Below are 21754 nucleotides of genomic sequence, written 5' to 3' on the forward strand. Positions count from 1 at the left end.
CCTAATTATGCATACTATAGACGGTTTTAACTTGACAACAAAAACATTCTAAATTGAACCCCCGCTCACTTCCTGTTGCAGTGTTTGCTATGGACATAAAAGAAAAAAAAACATTCAAGTGCAGGACTGACCATTCCATGAAAACCGTCTATACAGCTGAGCGGCGAAAACAAAAGTAACGATGTCGAGTGAATATTTCTGCAGTTTTCCGAATGCTGAGAAAAAGGAAGTGCTGTGGGGTTGCGCTCTGGTGAAAACCGTCTATACACGTCATATTGCTGGATTCAGCACAATCACACCTTTCCAACAAACCCACATTGGTGTTTCTACAACAATCCATAGCAGAGTTATTACAAAGTAGATGAGGACATTCAGCATAGATATTCTTTTTTACATTTCCGCTTATTTTAAAGCTGCATTCAGCGATGTTTTTTTGTTCAAATAAATGTTAAATGTAACATTTAACCCTAACCCTAACATAGCAAAATAAAATCAAACATTTTAAGATGTGGTGGCGCTGATGATAATAATAGCTCAGGGAAATGTCCGGCCACCGGGCCCTTAGCTTTCTGACAATGTGGCCCTCTGAACAATAGAGTTGAATTGTCCTGTCCTAGGTGATTGTTTTCAATCCCTACTACCCCTTGTGGCTCCGTTTTGAAGGCCAAGTGCCAAAGTGAGGGACACTCAGAAACAAGGACTAGGGGTAAAAATAAGAATTGGGATTTGGCCGTTGATGTCACAACGGTGTATGGCACTTCTTTGTATGGTTACACGTGTGCATAATGAGCGGATTGTTTTGCCTCATATAGGAGTGAAGAGGAGCACTTGATGTCATAGATTACTCCTTGTGATGCGCAGGTGGTGAAATGTTTGAGTGTGACAGTCTGTCTGTCTGGGGCTGTAAATGACTTGATTTTGAGAGTTTGTGGGCAACAAGAACAATGAGGAGGAGATTGGGGAGATTGTCCTTGAGGTGGGGTGGTAGCTGGAGGGCGAGCAAGAGGGTATTTATTTCTGTCAGTGGGCTTTGTGTTCATTGTACTTCTCTCGTTTTTTCCTTTTGCCTTGAGGGCAACATAAGTCAAACGTGGCTCATCTTACCCCACTCTCCCCTTCTTGTGTGACCTGGCTGATAAAGTGATCTTGTGAATATTTCCTGTGATTTTACCAGGGGGCAATGATGGCGACGGATAGAGAGAAGGTGGAAACCACGATGGGAGGTAGGTGAAAATGTTGTAATCCTTCAGAGAAAAGTAGCCTGATACAAGCTGATTTTAGCCTGATGCTCACTCAAATCAATCAGAATCAGTAATTTTTCATTCCCTTTCTCCTCAGAGCACTTTGTGGATAAACACCGGGCTGAGCTGATCCAGAAAGTGACCATGGTCGCACCAATCTTGGATAAGCTCCTGTCAAAGAAAGTTATCACGCAAGAAGGCTATGATCATGTCAGATCTAAATCTCCCAAACAGGAGCAGATGAGGGAACTCTATAAGTCACTGTGTACCAATGGAGCCAAAGACATCTTCAAAGATATCCTTAAGGAAGAGGAGAGGATTCTTATGGATGACCTTGAGAACCCCAAGAATCAAGACAAAGGTATGTTGGGCAGTGAGTAACAGAAGAAGATCTCAGAGCAAGGGGCACTTAATTGGGTGGAAGATATGGGCAGAAATAATTGTCACTAAATTCAATTATTTATATTTGACTTTCCTAATGTAGTTTACATGAACATCACAAACAGCAGCAAGAGAGAAGTGCAGCTACTTAGTTAACACAGAACAGAAGCAACCAATAAAGCACAGCTAGCAGAGCTCTATGGGAATCAGCACAGTGTGAATGTGTCTTTAAAGGATAAGGCTGGTGTTTTTAATGCATGGTTTACTGTCAACAAATCCTATGAAAATCACATCAACAATGTGTTTGCTCTACTCCCACTAGTGTCTTAGTGGTGGGTGGGTTTGAATGAATCGTTCGATCTCGAGACTCTTTTTACTGACTTGGAACTCGCGTATTGTCTGACTCGACTCGCCCCCTGTATCAAGTTAATTGTTGTATTAGTCTCGACTCGTATCAAGTGTTTTTATTTTTTTCTTCAATTTTTTATGAAACAATACACAAGACAATACAAGACAGACAGGCTCAGACACAGGAAGAAAAAAAAGAGAAATAAAACAGAAAAAAAACATACATTGACATTGCAATGTGGTGCTACCAGCTGCTCAAGGCGCTTATGTATGTAATAGATAAAGTGCTTGGGATCTCACGCAAGGGGTCCACAAGACACCAGCCGGGCAAGCCAACCATCACCCCCAACCTCAGTCACCTGTCATTCTTAACCTCATCAAAGTGGGCCAGAAACGGTTCCCAGATAGTTGAGAAGCTCCCAAGCGAGATGGTCCTCAGGGACCTGAGATTCTCCATCTGTATAACAGAAATCATGTCCATCAGCCATACCCGAAAAGAGGGTGGAGAGGAGGACTTCCACTCCTTCAGAATGAGTCTCTTGGCAACAGTGGTCCCCAGTGTCAGAGACTGTTGCACAGCTGTAGGGAAATTCAAAGAGGACTCAGAGCGCCCCCTGTATCAAGTTAATTGCTGTATTAGCCTTGTGAGAAAACAACCACTATTTGGCGCTTGTTTCAGTACTCGCTCTCCCGGAGGCAAAATCCCCTCCCTGCCCTGAGCTGTAGGGTGAGGGAAGTGAGCAGAGCCCAGCGTGAACAGAGCTCACTCGCTCTGCTCTCCCTGCTCCACAGCTCAGAGAGCCAAACCCGGAGCTCCTCCATGTTCACTCTACCCTCCTGTCACCACTGTGCTCTGGGCTGAGCTCAAGCTGACTCAACCCGTCTGCATCAGGCAAGCACTCGCTTACCCACAAATTCCATGCCTATAAAGGCCCCTAGTAAACATTGTTGCAAAGTACCATTCTCCCTATTTCTGTTCCAAGTAGGGGAGGAGGGCTGGAGCACTGTGTTCTCCTATATTACATTAACATCGTCCCTATAGATAGACTGTGTTCTCCTATATTACATTAACATCGTCCCTATAGATAGACTGTGTTCTCCTATATTACATTAACATTGTCTCTATAGATAGACTGTGTTCTCCTATATTACATTAACATCGTCCCTATAGATAGACTGTGTTCTCCTATATTACATTAACATCGTCCCTATAGATAGACTGTGTTCTCCTATATTACATTAACATCGTCCCTATAGATAGACTGTGTTCTCCTATATTACATTAACATCGTCCCTATAGATAGTGTTCTCCTATATTACATTAACATCGTCACTAGATATACCGTGTTCTCCTATATTAGATTAACATAGTCTCTATAGATAGACTGTGTTCTCCTATATTACATTAACATTGTCCCTATAGATAGACTGTGTTCTCCTATATTACATTAACATCGTCCCTATAGTGTTCTCCTATATTACATTAACATTGTCCCTATAGATAGACTGTGTTCTCCTATATTACATTAACATAGTCTCTATAGATAGACTGTGTTCTCCTATATTACATTAACATTGTCCCTATAGATAGACTGTGTTCTCCTATATTACATTAACATTGTCCCTATAGATAGACTGTGTTCTCCTATATTACATTAACATCATCCCTATAGATAGACTGTGTTCTCCTATATTACATTAACATCATCCCTATAGATAGACTATGTTCTCCTATATTACATTAACATTGTCCCTATAGATAGACTGTGTTCTCCTATATTACATTAACATCGTCCCTATAGTGTTCTCCTATATTACATTAACATCATCCCTATAGATAGACTGTGTTCTCCTATATTACATTAACATCATCCCTATAGATAGACTATGTTCTCCTATATTACATTAACATCATCCCTATAGATAGACTATGTTCTCCTATATTACATTAACATAGTCTCTATAGATAGACTGTGTTCTCCTATATTACATTAACATAGTCTCTATAGATAGACTGTGTTCTCCTATATTACATTAACATTGTCCCTATAGATAGACTGTGTTCTCCTATATTACATTAACATTGTCCCTATAGATAGACTGTGTTCTCCTATATTACATTAACATAGTCTCTATAGATAGACTGTGTTCTCCTATATTACATTAACATTGTCCCTATAGATAGACTGTGTTCTCCTATATTACATTAACATCATCCCTATAGATAGACTGTGTTCTCCTATATTACATTAACATCATCCCTATAGATAGACTATGTTCTCCTATATTACATTAACATCATCCCTATAGATAGACTATGTTCTCTTATATTACATTAACATTGTCCCTATAGATAGGGCATCTAGTAACCACCAATTGGGCCAGAGATTGGCCCAATGATATTGATGGTGATGATGATGTCACAATTCCCTAAAATCTTTACTTTACTTTTACTTTATTTCATTTGGCAGACGCTTTTGTCCAAAGCGACTTACATCACATTTCAATACAATTCATTCAGAGAAATACAAACAATGAAAACATAACTAAAAGCACATATAATCAATAAGAGTTAAACGTTTCCGGAGGGGCCCAGGTGTAGCCCGAAAAGATAAGTTTTAAGTGTCCGGCGAAATATCGGCAGTGTCTCGGCCAGCATGACGAAGGGGGGAAGTTCATTCCACCATTAAGGAGCCAGGGAGGAGAACAGTCTTGAACGAGACAAGTGTCCCCCAGGGCCACGCAGCGATGGAGGGGCGAGGCGAGCCGTGCAGGTGGAGGAGCGGAGGGAACGGTGGGATGTTTGGAAGCTGACCAGGGATTGTAAGTAGAGCGGGGCTGACCGGTGAACTGCTCGGTAGATGGGGAAAAAATGACCCCTGAAGGCCTAAAAATGTGAAATGGGCTGTTATATCACTAAGCTTTGGGAGATTGGTGTCATTTGGCCTCATGGTTTCTGATGTGCATACATTTTTACAGAAGAATAAGAAGATTTTTTATTTTTTGCACACTATACAAAACTACATAAAAAACATATGATATCTTAAAAAAAACAGAATGTGACAGGATCAAGGTCCGTCTGCCAAACTGTTTACAGTTTTCTGATAATACTGAATTTGTAATGATACAAAGCTGGTTGAGTGTTCCTTTAACAGCTTATTTGTTGACATTCAACAAGTCAACTGTTTGGCTTTGTCTCTACATGTTGTTTTAACAGCTTATTATTTGAGATGCAACAGATTCTGTTTGCTTCCTGTTCCACACACCTGCACCTACTGTAAGATAGATGTCTTCATGAATTATAATATCCTTCTATCAAATATGTTGAACATCTGTTAAACTGTTGAATTGTTGAATGTCAACTAATAAGCCGTTGAAATGTTACAAATAATTTAGTCTGTAGACTCTATAGGTGAACTATCCAAATAAAGAGTTACCCGTTCAGTTAGTAAAATGAAGTTTGATGGCTGCTTAGGGCATCGGCTACATGGATGAGATTTGTTGTCAAAACAAAGTCATTGGTGATTTTGTTATGTTCATAGGATTTGGATGCATTAAAACACCAGCCTTATCCTTTAAGGAAATAGGTTGCATGATACTCCTCCTGGTTGAGTAATAATAACTGATTCAACATAATCTACTCTTACACCAGTCAGGACAGGAGGACCTGCTTGTCCACCCACCAGTAATGAGCTGAATACAGTCCATGGAGTTGGGAAGCTGTAAATTATCAGGACATGTTTGCATTACTTTTTGATCACCTCTCATTGATTTAATTTGTTGTTTGTTCTTACAGAACCTCATGCTGCAGTGGACCAACCTAAACCCAAATCTAATCCGAAGAAGCGCTTGAAGCTTGGCAGTAAGTAATGCATTGAAATACTAGACTTATCCTTTAAAGCAGGACTAAACCCCAAAACACTTTTTTTCAGCTTTTAACCATATGACTGTGGGGGTGGTGTGTGAAGAATTCTGGTCAAAACTTCCACATTTGAGACCAAACTGTTACCATTGTACCATTTGTATCATTTTCAGCCGCATAAGTGCCCTCTATGGGTTCAACCCTGCTTTTTTTTTGCCCTCAAAACTGCACAAAATGTGGTACAACCTGACGTCACGTTGTACCAAAGACTATGGGATTTCAAGATAGTAACTCCCCTACTCCCCCTGTACCCTTTCCCGGTTCCTCACAACTCCGAGCCTATTCCCATGATGTCACAAGCATTTTCCTACCAATATGGCGCTACAATACAGCGCTCATTGGCTGTTTATGTCACTTGACCTGTTAATCACCTGTTAATTGATTACAATCGCCTGTTATTTTCCTACCAAGATGGCCATGTGGTGATGTAACACAATACTATCAATAAAAGCCACTATAATCATAAATAGAAATAAAAGGAAGGAAATGGCATACATACAATGGCAATACAGTATAACAATTAAAGCAACAAAAGAAAATGTAAACAGACGAAGGCAGTGACCCACTAACTGTAAACCAACAATGAGCTTCGGCAGGGAGCACTTGCTGTCGTCAGCCCGTCGCAGCCTCGCAAGCTGCTCAATATGCACTTGCTGTAATTGCTAAATGCAGCTGAGTCCAGCCACAGTAAATCGGAGCAACGTGTACCCCAGCGTGCGGGATCCCAGCCCTTCGTGGAGGCGACCAAGCCCAGTCTAAGCCGCAGATTGTCAACAGGTGCCTCTTATTGCCTAATCACAGCTCAGCACTCCGATACACAACACTTCCGGAGATAACAGAGAATCCTGGAATCCTCTCAAGGACCACTGGTGGTCCCCGGACCCCACATTGAGAACCACTCAAGCACTTCATTGTGCAAAGAGAGAGAGAGAAGAGAAGAGAGGAGGAGGGAGAGGAATGTTGTGTGTACGGCCCAGCTGCTACTCCGCTGAGTCCGCTCCACTCTGGTCTCGCGCTAAACGAGAGGAAAAAGCAGAGGGTGATGTGATGTGTGGGTGATGTGTGAGGGCACATTGCACTTTTTGACAAGAATCACGGAAAAGGGAGAAACAAAAATTAAAAACTGACTGCATAGCGCTCTAGAGGACAAGTTGGACAAGTTAATAACGTGCAGACATCTCCCATTGTGATTACATTAGAGCGTGTTCAGAGCAGGGGGTTTGTCCTGGGTTCGTGTTCTGCGGCCGCCGGCTAACGATAACCTCGCGTTAACGATCGTTACATGGGAGTCAATGGCAATAAAGTAGATTGCCACTGAATGACCAAATTGATATAACTTTCAACCATTTTGAGCAACGCTGTTTCCATACAGGCCACCAGCGTTGGCTAGTTGTTGATATTTATAAAGATTTTGTGGGTCTCATACAGTGTTGGGGGTGACTCATTATAAAAGTAACATATTACATGTAATATATTACTTTTAGCAGTAACTCAGTAATATAACTTATTACTTATACTATAAGTCTTATAGGATTTCAGTAATATTATACCAGTTACTTTGTCAAGTAACTCAAGTTACAAATTGAGTTACATTTTATTAAATCAAAGCACATATAAAAAAAGATACAATCTTTCCTAATCAAACTGTGTGTTTTTATGCAAAAAAACACTATAGATGACAATAACAAAGGAAAAGAATAAAATTTAGAATTTTGGATGGTTTACACTGACTTCAATGCGTTTTAAATTATATTTCAGGATGGTTCTGGGGCGGCAATGTCATTCTGCTGCTGCTGTTGTTTTGGTAAAAGTAATGCAAAAGTTGTGTAATAAGTAACGAGTTACTCTACACAGAAAGTAATATTGTAAAGTAACTTATTACTTTCAAATGAAAGTAACTAGTAATATGTAGTATATTACATTTTGAAAGTAACTTGCCCAACACTGGTCTCATATAAGGTTTTTCTTGACGCGGTGGGCAAACTGTCATGGCCTCGTTTTCCGATAAAGTTTCCTGTCTGACCACAGCCAAAGAGTATAGTGAGACAAGAGGAGACGATCTTTGCCTTTATTTTCTGTTTTTTCCCATAGGTTTTTTCAAATCAAGCAGCATGCCGTTCTGCCAGAAATCTGGGGGTTTAGTCCTGCTTTAAAGAATCTGATTGTTGCATGAAACTCCTGGTTGAATAATAAGTAACGATTCAACACCATCTACCCTGACACCAGGGTTTCTCAACTGCTGGGTCGGGACCCAAAACTTTGGTCGTGGGGCCGCTTCGAGCGGGTTGCGGATGCCCGTGGAGACAAAAATAAAATAAAAAAATCTGATGCCGCGCTTTTACTTTGAAGGACATAAAGGAGCATGAAGCAGCACACATCCTACTAAGGTGAAGGCATGACCCGCCCCACTCTGTCTCTGATTGGCTTACCCTGGTATTTGACCCTAACCTTAAAGCCCCATAATGTAGTTTTTCTATTTTCGGGAAACACTTCCCTGTTTGTACATTCAGATAGCAGCCTTATTTTACTGTTTCTGTTTGTACTCTTTACTTTGCTAACCTCTCTGCAGTGTTTGTAACTGATTCACTGGGGAAGGGCGCGGCTCCAAATCTCCCCAAATGTTGTTGTCTCGACTTGTTTTAAGAATTCAGATTCTTAAAGAATTGATGAGCATCACCAGTTTAACTTGTTTAACTAACAGCGTTGCTGTCTGATGAAAACCACTTACGCATCTGAGCAGCGCAGTTTCCACTCCATGGCCGACAGAATGTCTGTCATGGGGTTGGGCAGTCTCGCAAATGTTATTCTCGTCCGAAAACCACTTCGATTTGCATACTATAAATGAGTTAGCAGCCCAGGGACAACCCGAAAACACCTTATTGATCTATTTACATCAGACGATGCCAGAAGCACACAAAACCAAGCCGAAACACAGCCGGCATTCGGTTCAGCAGCGTGCCTGGTCCCTTTTCCGGGTAAGTCTTCATGAGGGGGGGGGGGGCATGGATGTTCAGCTGTCATATGCGCGATGTGATGGGCAGGTCTAGCATCCAATGGTGGTACGTGTTACATTACCCACTAAAACATGTTTGCATTGGTCATTTAGATGTCAAAACCTACCAGTAGACAGAGGAGAATGGATATTCCATTTATATTAAAAAGTAAAAAATTGTTACGTGGTTTTCATCAGACAGCGACGAGAGGCGTATAATTCAACATAAGTCTGCCTTTTTATTTCACTGGGTTTGCCCTAGTTGCATTTGTTTTGTTTATTTCATGTGCACAGTGCATGAAGGCATTGTTTATCACTGCAGTATTTTTTGTGAAATAAATGTGAGCGGTAAATAAAAATCACTTAATGACTAAGGAGAAATGTGGGTCCTGACCCTAGACCAGTTGAGAACCACTGCCTTACACCTTACAACCAGTCAGGACCTGTTTGTCCACCCACCAGTAATGAGCTGAATAGAGTCCATGGAGTTGGGAATGTCTAAACGTCTTTACTCACCTCTCATTGATTTAATCTGTTGTTTTTTCATTCAGAAACTGCTGTGTGTCAAGGTGAACTCAAATCCAATCTGACGAAGAGGTTTCAGAGTTTGTTTGAGGGGGTTGCTGAAGCAGGAAAATCAACACTTCTGAATCTGATCTTCACAATGCTTTACCTCATAGTGGGAGAGGGTGGAGATGTCAGTGATGAACATGAGGTCAGACAGACTGAAGCAGCCTCCAGGAAACCAGTGAGACCAGAAACAGCAATCCACTATGCAGACATCTTTAAACCCGTACCTGGAAGAGTACCACCCAGGACATTGATGACAAAGGGGGTGGCTGGCATTGGGAAAACAGTCTTAACACAGAAGTTCACTCTGGACTGGGCTGAAAACAAAGCCAACCAGGATATTCAGTTCATATTTCCATTCACTTTCCGAGAACTGAATCTGCTGAGAGGGAAAAGTTTCAGCTTGGTGGAACTTATGCATCGCTTCTTTCCTGAGACCAAGAAAGCTGGAATCTGCAAGTTTGACAAGTTCAAGGACAATGTTGTGTTCATCTTCGACGGTCTGGATGAATGTCGACTTCCTCTAGACTTCGAGGAGAACGAGATCGTGACTGATGTTACAGAGTCAACCTCATTGGATGTGCTGCTGACAAACCTCATCAGGGGGAAACTGCTTCCCTATGCTCGCATGTGGATGACCACACGACCTGCAGCAGCCAATAAGATCCCTTCTGAGTGCATTGACATGGTGACAGAGGTGAGAGGCTTCACTGACCCACAGAAGGAACAGTACTTCAAAAATAAATTCAGAGATGATGAGCAGCAGGCCAACAGAGTCATCTGTCACATCAAGACTTCACGAATCCTCTACATCATGTGCTACCTCCCAGTCTTCTGCTGGATCACTGCTATGGTTCTGGACCATGTGAGAGGAATGATGCCGAAGACCCTGACTGAGATGTACACCCGCTTCCTGGTGGTTCAGTCCAAACGACAGAAAGCCAAGTCTCATGGGGGAACTGAGACAAAACCACACTGGACTCCAGAGATCAAGGAGAGTATTCTCTCTCTGGGAAAACTGGCTTTTCAGCAGCTGGACACAGGCAACCTGATCTTCTATGAATCTGACCTGACAGAGTGTGGTATTGATATCAGAGCAGCCTCAGCGTACACAGGAATGTTCAAAGAGATCTTTAAAGAGGAGTCTTGGCTGTGTGACGACAAGGTCTTCTCTTTTGTCCATCTGAGCATTCAGGAGTTTCTGGCTGCTGTCTACATCTTCCACCACTGTCACACAAACAGGGATAAGGATGTACTGGACACATTTCTGGGAGAGGGTAGATCTGAAGACAGTGGACAATCCCTGGATGTCTTCTTGAAGACAGCCTTGGAAAAATCCCTGGGCAGTGAAAATGGCCACCTGGACCTCTTTGTCCGCTTCCTTCATGGCCTCTCACTGGAGTCCAGTCAGCGACTCTTACGAGGCCTGCTAGGTCAGACAAAGAGGAGACCAGAAAGCATCCAGAGAGCCATCAACCACCTGAAGGAGATGACCACCTTCGATCTCTCTCCTGACAAAAGCATCAACATCTTCAACTGTTTGGTGGAGATGAATGACAAGTCAGTACATCAGCAGATCCTACAGTTCCTGAAGTCCGAGAACAGACGACCAGAGAAACTCTCTGGGATCCACTGCTCAGCTCTGGCCTACATGCTCGAGATGTCAGAGGAGGTTCTGGATGTGTTGGACCTGGACGCCTACAACATACCAATATATTGCCGACAGAGTCTGATCCCAGCTGTGAGGAACTGCAGGAAGGCTCGGTTAGTCCTGATGTGAATACCAACAGTAAACAGTGTAGAACGACCTCCATACCTGACACCATCAGAATTACAATAAAGATCTAGAGTTCCTCAAACATGAAACATACACACTTTTAACTGTTGTTCTACATAGCAGTGGTAACGTTACAAAGTAATGTGTCACTGTAATCACATTACTTTTTCCTCTAAGAGGGTAAAGTCATTACTGCTCCACGACAGGTTCAGTTTCACATTCATGTTAATGTTTCTTGAGTCTCATTCGATAGTCTATTCAGCCATTCCCAATCTTAAGAATGCAGCGGCCCACTTTCAAATCTAAAAATCTTCTGGGACCCTCCCAACCCTTTAATCAACACGAGACTATGAAGTATACTTTTTCATTTAATAAACAGAACACCTGAACATGGGCATACAGCAATGCAGTACAAATTAATAATCCATCCACATACAAATATTCAGGATAAATACCCACAAGCCTGACTGCCAACAGGTTCTTCCCCTTTAGGCTGGTTTCACACCGACGACCCACGCCTTGCCTTGCCTCAACCCACGCCTACGCCGAGCTGGGCGTGAACCTGTTACACGCTTTTGCGATCACACCGCACGCCTTTTGCACGCCGAACCTGGAGCCGAGTCACAAGCGCCTCTCCTCTCTCCCGACTGTATTTTTTCACGTGTTGTCCAGAATTGTCATGGGTAGCCTCTAGGTAAAATAAATCTGATATATTTAATGTTCTATTGATGCTGGATATGTATAACCAGGTCTGACTATAGTCGGACATTTTAGAGAGGTGATCTTGCAAGAATATGTGCTGGCACAACAACATTGTCCATCTTGCTTCTTCGGTCGCTATTCTCTCTCATGAAGATTTGTTTGCCGACAGGGAGAAAGCCCCACGTGATAGCCACCCGTCAATCTCTCTCTCGCTCTCTCTCTCTGCTCAATACTGTTGTAGAAACTCCATTTTATTTTGAAATTCAGTTGACTTTGCCAGTTCCCACGGATATTGTCGCGTTTTTCTTTCATGGCTTGACAGAAAAGCCTGCCTGCACGCGCCTTGTCGGCGTGAAAATAGAACTCTCGCCTATTCGATAAAATCGGCAAGGCACAGGCAAGGCGTGGGTACACGCAGGGTTCACGCTCAGGCGTCCGGTGTACACAGCCTCGTTGACTAAAACGGACGCCTATTAAAAAGCGTGGGTAAAGGCAAGGCATAGGCAAGGCTTGGGTCGCCGGTGTGAAACCAGCCTTAGCCTACTCAGCAGAAGTATGTGTGAATAACACAGATGAGATATTTATTGAAAGAGATGAACAACAACATGAAAAAAAATCCACAAGCTATTAAGCTATTAATGCTATTTAAATGTCTCCATGCATGGACAGACATTTGACATTAGGACTCATTTTCATTCAGATGACAGATCAAGGGACTCCTGTGAAATAGTTCATCCCTGACCAAAATGTAGCCTAACTTTGCAGCATTATTTAGCTCAAGCTAGCATGACATGGTTGACTAATGGATGCCTTCGGTCAGCGGTTCTTAACCTTTTCTGACTCATGGCCCACTTGAAAATCTCAAAAATGTTGGCGACCCACATCCGACAATAAACAGTACAGTGACTAAATAAAATAATGTGTTCTCAGAGCACTTTTTATTTTAACGATAAAAGAAGCTGTCCATCAGCACCACACAGAAACCAGAAACTAAATGTGATGGTCTGTCTGCAATAGGCTAATTAACAAATAATTGATTACTAATTAAACAAATATGATTGCCCCTTCAACAAATGTGATACTATTTTTGTTTGTGAAACAATGTTCAGTGTCAATAAAATCATAGGCAGCACGAGGGCATCACGCATGGGACAAAATTAGACAAATCACATAAACAGCTCGACTTGCACTATAAGATAAGAAAAGCCAGTGGGACATGAAATAAAATATTACCCTAGGATGCATATTAAGCTCAAAATAATTACAAGTGTCGCCGGTATGACCAATTTGAGATAGCGCAGTAGAATAACGTTTTCCATTCCTTTTTCCACACAGAAGCAATGCTCACCTCTATTTCGGTCAAGCCAGCCAGTGCAGCTCTCCATGCACTGCACATTCTATAACAAACCCTCCCCAGCTCAGATTTATCATTTGTTTTGTTTTGTCCACTAGATTCTGGTTTATGGCACGTTTTCTCTAACTTGGCCCAGTTGTCGTTGTGGCATTGTTATTGGCCGCTGGTAGGCTACAGATGTGTTCCATAACACACAGAATACTGTCTTAGGGCTAATGTACAGCGCCTCCGGAACAGATGCGGTACGGCTGCGAACAGACCCAAACTCATCTAATCTGTCAGACATGCGGGATCCGACAAAAATACAACAGGTGCGTAATTATTCCGTACAGAATGTAGCCTACGAGTTGATACCTTTCAATCATCAATTAACGCTCCTCAACGCTCAACATACAGTGCAGTCAGAGAATTCATTGAAGAGGAATCATCCTCTTAAGAGGATGACAATTAAATATGAAGATGGTAGCCTACACAATACACAGCTCGTTGCCTGCATAAGTTATTGAAGATATAGATTGTATAGTTTATTTTTCTTTTAGGCCTACAATGCAACAAACGTTTAGTTTGTGACAGTGTGACACATTATATTGCAATATAAGCCTTATCTTCCATGTTGTTTTCTAGTTATTACAACAATTTCCAACAACAGCATTTGTTTTGCATTGTGTGTAGTTCAAATAAGACTATTTTTCCAGTCATATATTTTCATTATTCAAGTTTTGTAAAAAAATATATAAATATTGTATCGTATCGTTATCGTGAACCCAATATCGTGTATCGTATCGTATCGTATCGTGAACTGAGGGTATAGTGACACCCCTACTAATCAACCATTTTGCATTAAATCTGTAAATAGACTTTCTGGCTGTGAACTCAGAGACCTCAGCTCTGAAGTCCAACTTCTCCTTTATTCTTTATTCAGATTCAGGGGCTACATCTCATCAGAATCTCACTGGGAAGTCGTGGCCTCAGCTCTGATGTCCAACCCCTCCCATCTGAGAGAGCTGGACCTGAGTGTCAACGTGATTCTGATTTCAGAAGTGAAGCTGATCTCTGCTGCACTGGAGAATCCAAACTGCAAGCTGAAGACTCTCAGGTCAGACAACATTATTCATTATTAAACAGTATTTAGTAATATGCTGATATGAATATTATTTGAATATTGTAATGTGAAGATGTGTGTATAGAGTCGTTTCATCTGAAATCAGATAGAATCTGGTTTTAGAGACTTGGATTTCAAATTCTCATGCTCTTTTCACAAAATCCTTTTGTATTTAAATGAATAACGATGACATTTGTTGATTATATACGGGAGTCCAAATTGCTCCAAAATGGCTTCAATCTATTGGGGTAAGAAGAGAGAACAAGCCAGCACTCTAGATGTCCTTTTCAAAGTTTTAATTTCTCTTCTGGGCGTTTCAGCCCACAGGCCTTCTTCAGCATTGACAACGATGAAGAAGACCTGTGGGCTGAAACGCCCAGAAAACAAATTTAAACTTTGAAAAGGACATCTAGAGTGCTGGCTTGTTCTCTCTTCTTACCAGTGTGTTTTTGCTGTGCACGTGAGATTTCATTGGTCCCTAGAGTGTGCTCGCTATCGTATCAGTGAGTTTCGTTTTCAATCAGTTAGGGGCAAAACTTTGATGCGAGAGTGTTTGAGGCAATAAAGGAATTAAAGATCAGACTTTTATTGTGGTAAGAACATATGGACATCCGGCTATTGATCCAACTATCGATACACAATGTAATAAGCTTATTTTCTTTTGTGTATCTTCAGGGATAAAAAGTCAATGTCTGTCTCCATTGGTACACTGGTATCTCTCACAGTTTAAGTGTTACGGGGCTAGCTAGTCCTAATATGTCAGTTTGTGTAGTTAAATGTCTACATCCAGCTGAACAAGTCAAGTCAAGTCAAGTCAAGTTTATTTGTATAGCACATTTCATACACAGAGGCAATTCAAAGTGCTTCACATAAAATGGTTGACAGGAAAATAAAAGAAAAGAAGGGGGGGCCTAACTTAACAAGGGTTAAGTTAGGGTCAAGTTGGGGTTAAGTTATTATAACGTTAGGATTAATTTGGGGTTAAATTCCCCATCCAACTCTGCTTTTTATGACAATTTTTCCAGAGAAACTGCCATCTGAAATCTTGTCCAAAAAAAAGTGGATTCTGAACATTAACATTATTTTAAACTAATTGGTATTCACAATCGCTACATTTATTCATTTGATCGGTTACAGAATGTGTTCAAGGAAAATGGACCAATTCTGAGACAGAGGTGTGACAGCCTGTCTGGTTTGAGATGGAAAGACATCATAAGGCTGACCTGATGCTGATACACCATAAATGACAACATGCTGAAGTCTATTGGATAATAATAATAATAAGAATAAGAATATTAATAATAATATTAATAATCTGATTGTATTTATACTATGACAAACTCGAAATTGAACTTTACATAAGGACTTGAGTTTTATTGTTCCAGCTTTATATACACTGAAATGAAGCTCAGTGATGGAGAGAAGATCATCCCAGCCCCTCTCTGTTCATCTAGCTGGATCTTCCCCAGTGGGAAGGTGACATCTCAGTTTTAACATCTGTCCCCTGGTTATCAATTAGACAGATACTTAATATTAAAATGTTACTGGAAACATTTAAAGCAGGCTAGTTTTGGTATTGAATTATTAGGGGTGGGAGAAAAAATCGATTCACCTAAGTATCGCGATTTTTAATGTCACGATTTTTTGAATCGATCTTTTATTCCAGAATCGATAATCGCAATTTTTTTTTTTTTTTGGGTGCCCGCAGTCAGGCCACTCACTGAACAGCAGGCCAGGCGCCGCCTATTGGTTTACTAGTGGTTTTATTACTTTATTAGTTAGTCTGAAGTAATAATTACACTTCAGGGTTAAAGTGGGTGCATCTCATTGTAAAATTCGACTTGGCCCAAATTGGGCTTCAAACGGACAAATTTCATGCGCGTCGGCCCATATCGGCCTGGCCTGCTTGGTATCTAATGCCCGGCCTGAATTATGATCCCAGTCCGCCCCTGTTTTTAACTATATCGCCCAGCCCTACTCATGATATAATATACAGTCTCTAGTGTATGATTCAACTTTTCCCATGTTCTAATCTAGTGTAAAAAAGGCAAACAAACTGAAAAAAGAAAAGAAAAAAAGAAACAAAAATCGCAATAAATCGTAATATCGAATCGCAATAATCGTAGAATCGCAATACTTAAGAATCGCAATATATATCGAATCGGCACCCAAGTATCGTGATAGTATCGAATCGGGAGATAAGTGAATCGGCACAGCCCTATGAATTATACTGTGGAGCTCTTAGTTCCCTGTGAGCTGAGAGCCAGCTGAGATCTTCAGGTCCTCCTGACTTTCCTTCAGTCCAGACTCAACACTGAAGGAAGTTTCACTTTAGTCCTCAGCGCTTTCAGACTGTGGACTGCCTTCCTGAGGGAGGCTACAGAGTCGCTATCGTCTTTGTCAAACACACTTTTATTGATTTGTTTGTGTATTTTTGTCTCTTCAATACTTCTGCAGCGTAGTGCATGTGCCATTTATTCTCCCAATCAGCTTACTGCACCATGTGTAAAGCGTGTGTGTAGCGAAAAACCCCATCACAAACATAGTATACATTAGACATGGTACTTCAAAAACCTATCCGGAAATCATCCATTTTTAGTCCCACTCAAAGTACATTAGAAACTGTTATGACCCTGGGGGTCATATGTTTTATTCCCTGTACTGTGATCCTCTGCATTGTGCGTCTTTCCTGCATGCCTGATTGAGTGATTGACTGCTGATGGGATTCTGATGCATGTCAGCTTGGGTGAATGCTTATTGCTTGTGGTGTGTGACTGATTGGCTGTGCCCTAGTTGTACAGTATGCTGGCTGGTGATTGGATGTGGACTCTGTACCAAGACTATACTGCCCTGCAAAGCTAAAAGGGGGTAACTCAATTTTTGGCAAAAATGAGTTTTTGTCATTTTTGGAACATTGAAGATCTGCTTTGTCATGTGGAAAAATATCTTGAGTCAATTGTGTTGTTTTTTGGAGAAAATAGGCGGTCATATTTACAGTAACTTCCAAAAGCCCTAGAAAAGCCAAGCAAGACTAAGGTAACATCAGTTACGGTTGTTTGGTTTGGTTTGACTGCACTCTGAATGCTCTGCCCTGCAACGCAAAAAGGGGGTAACTCACCAGAATGCACAGGTTGAGTTGAGGTATGAGTTACATTACTGGGCAGGTCTAATGTCATGATTGTGACATCGGACCAATTACCACCCCCACCCACACAGACACCCACATTAACTCCCAAGGTTGCCAGCTCATACGGCATTAACCCCCTAACCCTTATACATTAACCCGCGAGGCACCTCATATGACATTAACCCCCGAGGCACCAGCTCATACCACATTTACCCCCGAGGCTCCAGCTCGTACAACATTATCCCCAGAGACGGCAACTTATATGACATTAACCCCCGAGGCGCCAGCTCATACGACATTAACCCCCGAGGTGCCAGCTCATACCACATTAACCCTGATGCGCCAGCTCATACAAATTTAACCCCTGTGGTGCCAGCTCGTACAACATTAACCCCCGAGGCGCCAGCTCATACCACATTAACCCCAGAGGCACTGCTCATATGAAATTAACCCCGGAGGTGCCAGCTCATACAACATTAACCCCCGAGGCGTCGCTCATATGAAATTAACCCCAGAGGTACCAGCTGATACAACATTAACCACCGAGGCGCCAGCTCATATGACATTAACCCCTGAAGTACCAGCTCATACAACATTAACCCCTGAGGTGCCGCTCATATAAAATTAACCCCAGAGGTGCCAGCTCATACGGCATTATCCCCAGAGATGCCAGCTCATACAACATTAACCCTCCAGGTACCAGCTAATACAACATTAACCCCCGAGGCGCCGCACATATGAAATTAACCCCAGAGGTGCCAGCTCATATGACATTAACCCCCGAGGCACCAGCTCATATGACATTAACCACTGAGCTACCAGGTCATACAACATTAACCCCCGAGGTGCCGCTCATATGAAATTAACCCCAGATGTGCCAGCTCATACGACATCAACCCCCGAGGAGCCAGCTCATATGACATTAACCCCCGAGGCGCCAACACACAGAAACACAACGGGCCAACAAGAGTCCCACCAAACTAGGCTTGAAGGATGTGTAGCGGCCTGATAATCTAGTTATATTATATTTATACGTATATTATATTAAGAGTAATTGTGCCATGAAAATGAGACTTCATGTCTATGTTATCATTATTATCATATATACTGGTTTTATATAGTGATAAGCAACCAAGTGAAGGATCAAATTGAAGTTACTGTCTTTTTGCTTGGCATCACCCCTTATTATTTTGCAGACAATGCAAAGCCAGAGTAAGGTAACTTCCAAATAAGGGTCAAAGGTCAAGTTTGAGCTAAAAAAAATTATGTAGATAAATAACTACATTAAATAAACAAATAATTTACACATTTCCAGTTTTCTTCCTACAATACATTTGGCTGGACAACAACAAAACTTTAAAGTCATTTTTCTCAGTTCTACACTCTGGCGAGTTACCCCCTTTTAGCTTTGCAGGGCAGTATAAAGCTTGCTGAGACGTCAGGCCCGTAGCTACCATTGAGGTCATGACCTCGGTATTTTCCCTTTTTTTCTTTTTTTTTTAATAGCCCCAGCCCCCAGATCTATTCATCTGTCATTGATGTTTTAAAGCCCTCATAAATAACATGATATATGACAGTTGATCAGAAATGCAACAATATGCTTCCTGTCTGTGTGCTATATAGAAGGAAGAGACATAGCTCACCACAACGTTTAAATTTTGCATTGGGGCTAGACTTTGCGGACAGTTCTATTGAAGTGTGGGTAAGTAACTCCCCTGTAAGTGATGTTTGTGTAATGGGCCATTGTATTTAATTGAGCAGTATTCTGCCATGTGACCTGTATGCAGAATATAAATTATATTATATGGGGAGACATTTATTTTTTGTATCATTTTAAAGCAACATCACAGTAAAGAGGATATTAATCTAACATTATGTCTGTAGTTCTTTATATATCTACCCTCTTAATTTTGCTCTCAAAGTGCACCAGATTGAAGCATTTTACTTTAAAATGGACAAAATTTTCCAACGCCCCCCCGGTGAAACTTGAAACTTTGTGAAACTTGAAACTTTGACTTGTTACTCATTGACTTTTGTAATGGACTGTATCAACTGCTAATTATAAAGGCATGGGAGTTGGGTGGGTGACCTCTTGTTTGTTTGAATCCTTTTCTCATGATTTTCTGGTTAGGTTATGAAGGTAAGCTTCCTGCAATTTTGTTTATTTTGGACAGGTAAGATTATGGGTTACTTATTATACGGATTTGATTTCTTATGTTTACCGTTTTGGCCTGTGTGCCCTCCCTGAAGCTTTGCCCCCCAAGTGGGACAAATCAGCTTTTTGGGCATTAGCTCTTCGCTAGTTCTGGTTCTGTTTGGGAGCTGGGAAGGAGGGGGTACATTTTTTATGTTACACCCGGTGACCCCTAGTCCGGGTCATAACAGAAACTACAAAAACATTTGCACAAAAATATAAAGTCATCACAGTGAAACACAATATGCGTGCAGGACCAGCCTATTTGGCCTACTACTACCTTGCTCCAGAGATGAGCGTCGACCTGACTGAGGCACACTGGCCCTGGTGTTGTCCATGTTGTGTATGGACCATGACTATCTGTGAATGCAGGTAGGATGGCGCAGTACCATTTGTGATGTTATACATAATCACTACAGTCCATCAGTAGACATAATGACATTAAGTATAAGGGCCAGTTAGCCTCATCAACACGGTCTGTCAGTAGAAATAATACATAATGACATTAAACGGGTCAGTTAGCCTCATCAATACAGTCCATGAGTAGACATAATACATAATGACATTAAATATAAGGGTCGGTTAGCCTCATCAATACAGTCTGTCAGTAGACATAATACATAATGACATTAAATATAAGGGTCAGTTAGCCTCATCAATACAGTCTGTCAGTAGAAAGAATGCAACAATGACATTAAATATAAGGTCAGTTAGCCTCATCAATACAGTGTGTCAGTAGAAAGAATGCAATAATGACATTAAATATAAGGGTCAGTTAGCCTCATCAATACAGTCCATGAGTAGACATAATACATAATGACATTAAATATAAGGGTCAGCCTCATCAATACAGTCTCTCAGTAGAAAGAATGCAATAATGACATTAAAGATAAGGTCAGTTAGCCTCATCAATACAGTCCATGAGTAGACATAATCAGAGTTGGTGTCCGTTACTCAAAAAAGTAATATATTACACATTACACATTACTTAAAGTAATGCCTTACTTTACTTGATTACTCCCTGGAGAAAGTAATTTGTTACACTACTCGTTACATTACTTTTGCGTTACTCCGTAACATCGCCTGAGATGCATTGTCACGTAATTTGCCAGTTAACAATACAACATTAATCCTTACATATACTGTATGCCCATATATTAGCACAAATATCTATCGTAATAAGGTAGGTTGCAAAACTTTTCCTGTCTGATGGTGGCTGTCCATTCCCTGCCATCTGTATTTTGCTCAATATGTTTCAGAAAAATGGCGATTTCATTCTACTGTTGAAACTGGCAACATTTCCTCTGCCATGTAGGAGGAGGCAACAAGCATGTCCATCTCTGATTTTGATGTTACCTGGTGAAAATAAAGCTTTTGCTGCTTGCTTGGGGTCGAGGCAGGTGACTCAGCTTGGGTCTGCAACCAGCTTTGTGTTAGCATGTTTCCACTGCAGATGCTTTGAGAGGTTTATGTCGTACCGTAGCTAGCTGCTTCTGTCCAGGGCGTTTGCAGTGTCCCATTCTTGTCCTTGCGCGCAACAAAAAGTTGTTGTAGAAGACGGCGCTTTTTGGCAGATTGCTGGCAGACTATAGGCTGAATTATGCTCACCCTGCCGTGAAGGGCGCGGGGGTGGAGCGAGGGCCGGGCACGTCAAATGACGTAAATTTGGTGGCCGTGGTTATTCGCTACCTCTGTCGAGCGCTCGCCTTGTGCCTGATTTTTTTTCTCACAGCGCGAGCAACGCATGGCTTCTCTCCAAACATGGCCGCTTTCAAGCCACTGAACCCTGAACACTGAGCTGTGTTTTCGCCACATTTCTTGATCCATGTGGTAGGCTATAAACTTTGATTTGCAACTGTTCGTTTTTAGTAATTTCACCAAGTAAATGTGTTGTGTTGAGAGCATTATTGAGAGAGATTAACAGCAGCACAGAGTAGGCAATCAGGGCTGAGAAGTAAAACGGCTTTCAGTAAAAACAAGTTTGGTGATTCCTTTATGTGCTGATGTGCGGTCGTTTGAGAGTGAAAGCGCCCTCAGTACTGCA

The 21754-nt window shown here is 41.6% G+C and overlaps 1 protein-coding gene across 1 annotated transcript in view; it reads left to right on the top strand.

The window, feature by feature from the left end:
* Positions 1-1181: 1181 nt before the first annotated feature.
* Positions 1182-21754, top strand: part of LOC310792228 (NLR family CARD domain-containing protein 3-like) — a gene marked incomplete at its 3' end in the record, with an annotated part of 45998 nt that continues 25425 nt past the window's right edge. Inside the window, exons 1-5 of the mRNA XM_083653957.1 lie at positions 1182-1223; positions 1339-1602; positions 5767-5832; positions 9436-11218; positions 14210-14383. Of these exons, the coding sequence (XP_083510083.1) occupies positions 1184-1223; positions 1339-1602; positions 5767-5832; positions 9436-11218; positions 14210-14383 (2327 nt within the window). The 5' untranslated portion in view covers positions 1182-1183. The remainder of the gene's footprint in view (positions 1224-1338; positions 1603-5766; positions 5833-9435; positions 11219-14209; positions 14384-21754) is intronic.

Source organism: Poromitra crassiceps (assembly GCF_964638095.1).
Source record: "Poromitra crassiceps genome assembly, chromosome: 17".
NCBI classification, from domain to species: domain Eukaryota; kingdom Metazoa; phylum Chordata; class Actinopteri; order Beryciformes; family Melamphaidae; genus Poromitra; species Poromitra crassiceps.